Here is a 7,449-nt window from a genome sequence, read left to right as displayed (position 1 = left end):
TTTACTTGCTGTGCATATTACATGTTGGTGTTTTTACTTTCTGTACATGTTGGTGTTTTTACTTGCTCTATATATTTGCTTCTGTGATCGCGCAGGTCCACTCACCGCAAAAGAAAATGCGGTAAATGGACCAAGTAGAACGTAGTCAAAAGTTAGGCATAACAGCATCGCTTGTTGGTTCGACTTTGACCGACAGTAATACCAAAAAACATGTCATTGGTGGACAGGTGCAAATAGTATTCAGTTCACCCAAAGCTGGTGTCAAACATGCGTCAACAAAGTTGATTGGAATTGCTGTTGACGAGGACAACAAATAAATCATAACAGGACACAAAATAAATCACGTAATAGGACGTGAAACGATCGTCTGTACAGGAAACACAGATAGCCTTTTTAGGGTGTAATATGTATACTACAGACGACACACTCCATACACGTAAGTTTGAATGTGGTGATCATGGACTTCGTTTGCATTTTACCTTCATCCATGACTCCATAACATTTATTACAAAACTTCACATGGCAGTAATAATTTGAAAATTTGGAGTACAAGAACGTTATTCTAAGTACAGTTTAGCCCACACATGTGTATGTTTATTTACTTGGTGGTATTATCGGTGGTTATGCAAGCCCAATCCTAGAGCGAGAGTCGCCGACCGAGTGATTGACATATATTACCATGGCAACATTTGCTCTTATCGCCTGACGTAAAGCTATTCTACATATTTTATTTCAAATCTACATAACGACCTCTACATGACCTTCTGATTACTAGTTCAGGGCGGGGCCAAAATCTTTTGAAGTTTCCAACATACTAGTGCAGAGTAGTACAGTCGTGTGAGAGGAGGCCGGTGAGGGCGAAACGTCACGACGTATCTTACAATGTAGGGTCTCTTAAGTCACTCATATTTTCTTTGTTGAATAATATCAAAATATTTACAGTTTAAATCACATTGTCCTTTTCTTGTCACTTCTTTTGTTCAACTTTGTTTCAGAAACAAAATTTTTAGTAGTACTGTCTTATGAAATGAGTGTTCATGCATATATTGATATTATCTATTATATCCATGTAGGTGAAGTGAAATGTCCTCTACGTCATCTCCATGACAATTGGATACTTCATCGTGATCTGAAGACCTCAAACCTGTTGTTAAGTCATAAGGTGTTCTCAAAGTGGGTGATTTTGGACTAGCTAGGGAGTATGGTTCCCCTCTCAAACAGTACACGCCTATCGTAGTGACTCTGGTATAGAGTGCCTGAACTACTGCTAGGAGCAAAGGTAGGAAGGAGATTCATTCTATATACTAGTATGGAAATCAAGGATAGGCCAATTCAAATATACTCAATCTAAAACTATTGTTGATACATGTGGGAAATTACATAAGTCAGTGAAGGTTACATACCTGAGGGCTTGTCAGTAGGGACTGTGGACTGTCTGATTGTGTTGGGTAACATTCAGAGTGTAGACCTGGGTTCTTCTTTAGATGTAACAGTACATTGAAACAATGTAGTTATGACTGTTCATAGGAAAAGGTTGTATTTTTTAAAGTGACCATAGGTTGCATATCTGAGTACTCGCCAACACGGACTGTGAACAATGGTACCCTTGTACCTTTGTAGTGTTCACTTCCAAAATTGGTCCACCAGGGACTATAACTGGGAAGGTTCTGACAAGTGGTGGTGGGCGTTCAGATGGACCTTGTGGGGTGCTGGTTTCTTATGTGGGTTTTGAATGTCTCGCAAGATTGAATGTCAACAGTACATTAAGGTGTTCCATAATGTTGATCTTAGTTCTTACTACAACAGACTTAACATTTCATTGAAACAGATTATACTATGAATAGTTATGAGATTTCATAGGAAAGTTTTTTTAAAAGTAACCATTCTTTGCATATCTGACGGCTTGCTCATATTGACTGTGAACAGAAGTACTGTCATTCTTTGCCTTTCATTCAGTAACCTTCAAAGCACAGCTAGGAGATGAAAAAGCTGCCTATAACTACATACAATACTGTCAACGTGGACAACTTGGACTTTGTAAACAGTAAGAATCAAAAACTCAAAAATGACTGGTGACTATTACCATTGCTAAGGTCAAAATAAAACAAACAGCGCCCCCACACATCCATTTGTGTTTACCTTTTGTTTTCATGTCTGGTTATAAAGTGACTGATGTTCAAAAGCCCATTACAGTATTTTGTGTTAAAAATTATGGTGTCACCACAGGTGTGATATGAGCATAAAACATGGCCTGAATATTCCTGATGGATGTTTTTTAGCACAACTGAACTGAGGTTCAGTAGTGCTATAGGGATCGCCCGGCGTCTGTCTGTGTGTGTGTGTGTGTGTGTGTGTGTGTGTGTGTGTGTGTGTGTGTGTGTGTGGATGTGTGTGTGTGTGTGTGTAAACAACTTAAAGTCAAAAACCGCTGAACCGATTGCCACGATATTTGGTGGGTCCATTACCTTGGGTGTCTAGTTGATCGCATCACAGGTGTGTGATTTGGGTCAAAAAATGTGATTTTTGGTCAAAAAACTTAAACTCAGAAACTACTGGGCAGATTGATGCGAAATTTGGTGAGAACATTCTTAAGGGGGTGTAAAGTAAGATTTGTTCATGACGGGATGATTCCATCAGTGATATGCAAATTAGGGCTAAAAATGTGTCTTTTTGGTTAAAAATCTATAATTCCAAAACTACTGAGCAGATTGGGCTGAAATTTAATGGGAATGTATCTAGGGATGTATGGACAAAGAAATATTAAGCATACCATGATTCCAGGAGTGATATGCAAATTAGGTGCAAAAAAGTTCATTTTCATTCCAAAACTACTGAGCAGATTGGGCTGAAATTTAATGGGAATGTATCTAGGGATGTATGGACAAAGAAATATTAAGCATACCATGATTCCAGGAGTGATATGCAAATTAGGTGCAAAAAAGTTCATTTTTGGTCAAAAACCTATATCTCAAAAAGTACTTTGTCACAGAGTCTGAAACTTGGTGAGATGTTTCTGAGTGTTATTCTTCAAAACATTTTGACAAAATTGGCCCTAGCGACCATGACCACGCCCTTAGCAACAACCAAATGGCAGTATATTTTGGTCAAATAACAAATATCATATGGTAGGCAAATGAGTAAACATTCAAAAAATGTATGCAAATACCGTAGCAACCATGACCACGCCCATAGCAACAGCCAAACGGTCGTGTATTTCACAAAGATAACAACAGGGATTAATAGACAATTGAATAAACATTCAAAAAATGTATGTAAATTTGCCTAGCAACAAGACCACGCCCATAGCAACAGCCAAATAATCATGTATATTGCAAAGATAACAACAGGAATAGAAAGACAAATGAATAAACATTCAAAAAATGTATGTAAATATGCCTAGCAACAAGACCACGCCCATAGCAACAGCCAAATGATCACATATATTGCGAAGATAACAATGGGGTTTAATAGACAATTGAATAAACATTCAAAAAATGTATGTAAATATGCCTAGCAACAAGACCACGCCCATAGCAACAGCCAAATAATCATGTATATTGCAAAGATAACAACAGGAATAGAAAGACAAATGAATAAACATTCAAAAAATGTATGCAAGTGTGCCTAGCAACAAGACCACGCCCATAGCAACAGCCAAATGATCACATATATTGCGAAGATAACAATGGGGTTTAATAGACAATTGAATAAACATTCAAAAAATGTATGTAAATATGCCTAGCAACAAGACCACGTCCATAGCAACAGCCAAATGATAGCATATATCGTAAAGATAGCAACATGGTTGGATAGGCAACTGGATAGTCATTCACCAAATGAACACTTATTGTTAGCATGATAGCATTTTTAAAAACTGTACAGTTGTGCTACAATGCCATTGGCGGTATTTTTAATGGTTCTGATTGGACATTTGAAAGTCTAAGATGGCCGCCATAATCTGTCGTTGATTTTTGTGTTTTGCCAATGCCTTGATGCAACCAATCATCTCAGGCAAAGTGGAGTATACTTCCTCCATAAAAAATGATTACGTTTCTTCAAGGGAGAACCAAGATCCACAGAGTGAAAAGCAAAAGCCATGAATATTCAAAACTAAATTTAAAATTTTTTTTTTCTAGGTTTTTAACAATACAACTCTACGAGATGTATCACTGCAGACACAGCATTAGAACATGAATATTTCAAAGAATCACCTCTACCAAATAAATGAATCTGATTTCCCTACATGGCCTGCCAAAAGTGAGCAGCCGAGAAACACTAAGAGAGAAACAAGTCCTAAAGCTCCTGAAGGTGGAATGAATTTCAACAACTTGGTAAGTCAGAGTGCACATCAAATCTTTTAATCAAACGACAGTAAAAGTAACAGTCAAAAGAAAATCGTGAAGTGTACACTACATCAGATTGAGTCCGTCCACATCTAGACTGTCCAATAGGTTGCTAGGGTGTCCTTATCATACTTCCCCTTACAACTGTAGGCATACTGTAGGATGACGCAGTGGCAATCAAATCAAGTGAATCACCTACTGTTGCGATGAGTCGTCTGGTATATGTAAATATGGTGCTGATATATGTTACATAATACCCAACCTCAAAAACCTTAGAAAAATCATGTAAACTACATCTATGAGAGCTACACTGTACAATATTTTACCCACAATTCTCTCTGATTTGTACTGTTGGACATCATCTCCTTGAAGTCAGACAAATCTCAACTGTGTACAGGATTTTGTAAGAATGTTTTTGAAATTTTCAAATCATAGAATTGACACTGATGAGTTTCTGAATACCCATTTTCATCGGTTCTGGTATCAATGATTTATTGTAGGAGTAGCAATTTTAGAAATTTGTCAACAGATTTTCTTGAAAGACATGCAAAATATTTTCTACAAAACTAAGGAAAATATATGCACCTGTTATGACTTTGCCAAAGATATAGATTTATTTGAATAGGTATGACAAAAGTAATTTACATACTAAAACTCATCATGCACATTGTCTACCCAAGTTAGTGATACTTTGACATTGAAAAGTGTTCTATTCACAGTACGTTTCATTTAGTTGTTAGCACGTTTTATGCAAAATTTAGAACTTTATTTTTGATTCCCAAACGTAATTTTGTTACATTAATTAAACGTAATTACTATGCTTAAAATGTTGACAAATATGGGTTATTGAAGAAGTTATGAATTAAGTAACTTCCAAGCATACCAATCAGAGAGAGTAGTGGGTAAGATATTGTACAGTGAGCTACCTTATCATCCCTTCGCTTACAACTGTAGGCACAGTGTGGTGGAAATCAAATCAAAAGAATCTCACCTTCTGTTGCCAATAGATATCTGGTATACCTGTACATATATGTAAAGGTGTGTTGTTGTGTAATCTCCTACTTATGGGGACCAAATGTAAACATTCAGACCTGTCTAAGAGCTATCTGCAGATTTTGATCATACATACCTTGTCCAAAAAATATTGGGGAAAGTAATGGCAATTTTAAACGATTTGACTCTTATTTCGAACACAGCAGAACCAGTGACGTAGCTAGACATGCGTTGTTGTGACGGAGAATGACCAGAGTACATATTTCATATTTTTTGTTCTATAAAATGGCATGTGCATGGTATAATGGGCTTTAACACTGCTGCACCAGTGATAAAATAAAAAAATTATTTTTATTAAATTGTTGGCTATATAAAATTATATAATTTGATTATTAAATTCAAATCAAACGTCTTTAATAATCTCCCAATGATGTCAAACTAGTCAAAAGATTCATGTCGATTTTGTATTCAGTGTCTGCATATTATACTTCGCACAAGCCAAGTTGAAGACATTCACACAAAAAATATGGAATTTATACCGTGGTCTTCCTACATCATGGCAATGTCATTGGTTCTTCATTACTCAAAATCAAATGTTCAAAGTCACCACTATTTTGTTTTAATTTTTCATAAATTATGCACGTAGAATTTTGCTTTCCTCAACTGGAAATTTTGAAAATAGTTGAGACAAATGTGTGATGGTGTTTCATTATTCATCTTTTGGCTTGAAAAAAATAATTTAGTGCAAAATACTAAACCTTTCATTTGTTTATTATTTTGTACAGGGTGAAGACGATGCTGACATTGATAAAGGATTCTGACTCACATTGGCTTCCCAGGGATCATCAGCTAAAGGAACTGGATTCCATCTGAAATTTGAACCTTTGACACACCACAGAGACTCTGAAGTACTACCATACACTGAGATTCAGACTCACATTGGCTTCCCCAGCGATCATCAAATTCACATAAGGCTTCCCAGGGATCATCGGCGAAAGGAACTGGAGCCAATCTGAAATTTCGTTCTTTTGACACACAGACTTGGAAAGTACTATATTGTATATAGATTGAGATTGAGTCAACAGAATAATATTGGTCATTTGCCTACACACAAGCCAAATAGGCCATATTCCAGATATCTAAGTTCTGCCATTTTGCAGGTAAGCACCACAAGAGGGCGCCCCAGATTTGGCAAAGTGAAAGCTACAATTCTTCATCACGGCCACTGATCATTTGGCTGTGCATGAAACTGTGAACAAATTGTTCAGAAGTTCTTAAATGAGCAATACAGTATATGAATATCAGGTGAGAACTAGACATCACATAGAGACATGATTCAGTTCGGCTTAAGAAGCATGCAACAAGCAACAGGATGTATTTCAGTCATAGTTGTTTTACAATGCCATTCACAATAATGTTGTCAAACTTAGCATTCTAAAAATGCTATGAAATGGTTATGTAGGATGAATAACATTTATTTATCTACTGTCAAAAATACTTTGATCTTTCACCAGAGTGTTATCCTCCAAAACATGATATGCAGTGAATTTTGAAGTGCGCCCCCAATGGTGATTGTATTGTGTTCTTTTGTTTTACTAGACTAACCGTGAGAGGTGTAACTTTGCTATGCCTTTGTTATATGTAAATTTTAGCTCTCCCTGCATCTCCTTACAGCATCCTCACTTAGTCTCCAGGGACCAGGGTAAAATAGGAATTAAGTACAGCTTCTTCACAGTGCACAATGGTGTTCTCATGCTTATCAAATTGTAAAGCAGTGACTTTCATAGTAGCTTTAACCAGTCAGAATGTACCACTCCATTCCAAGGTGAAAATGGGATATCACTGAAGGTTCCTCACTTTACCCAAAAGGTGACCAATTAAATTATTCTACATATTTCATCATAAAAACTTAATGCAGTCAAGGATATTTCTGCCTTTAGTACAATTGTATCGATTACTGTTATGATTTTAGGTGATAAAATATCCCCTTAGTAACTTACTCAACAGATTGGAAGAACAGTTTTATATTTACCACTTAAAATGGCATTTTAAGAACAGTCCTTCTAACATAACTTATACTATGGCTAGACTGATACTACGCCCCCCTCGTTTA

General features: G+C 36.5%; 1 protein-coding gene across 1 annotated transcript; it reads left to right on the top strand.

Annotated features, from left to right (window-relative positions):
* Positions 1–1,114: 1,114 nt before the first annotated feature.
* Positions 1,115–6,425, top strand: LOC144451916 (cyclin-dependent kinase 11B-like). The gene is made up of 3 exons (XM_078142822.1): positions 1,115–1,279; positions 4,137–4,331; positions 6,122–6,425. The coding sequence occupies exons 2-3, from the start codon at positions 4,191–4,193 to the stop codon at positions 6,155–6,157; spliced, it is 177 nt and encodes a 58-aa protein (XP_077998948.1). The 5' UTR covers positions 1,115–1,279; positions 4,137–4,190; the 3' UTR covers positions 6,158–6,425.
* The last annotated feature ends 1,024 nt before the right edge of the window (positions 6,426–7,449 follow it).

Source organism: Glandiceps talaboti, chromosome 22 (assembly GCF_964340395.1).
Source record: "Glandiceps talaboti chromosome 22, keGlaTala1.1, whole genome shotgun sequence".
In the NCBI taxonomy this organism is placed as follows: Eukaryota; Metazoa; Hemichordata; class Enteropneusta; family Spengelidae; genus Glandiceps; species Glandiceps talaboti.
Note: the sequence above shows the minus strand (reverse complement) of the source record. Positions and strands in the feature narration are given on the sequence as shown.

What these genes read in the sequence shown, in the direction of transcription:
- LOC144451916 (XM_078142822.1), top strand. Translation starts at nt 4,191, where the DNA reads ATGAATATTTCAAAGAATCACCTCTACCAAATAAATGAATCTGATTTC. An exon ending in GAATGAATTTCAACAACTTG is followed by an intron (nt 4,332 to 6,121) that starts GTAAGTCAGAGT and finishes TATTTTGTACAG; the next exon opens with GGTGAAGACGATGCTGACAT.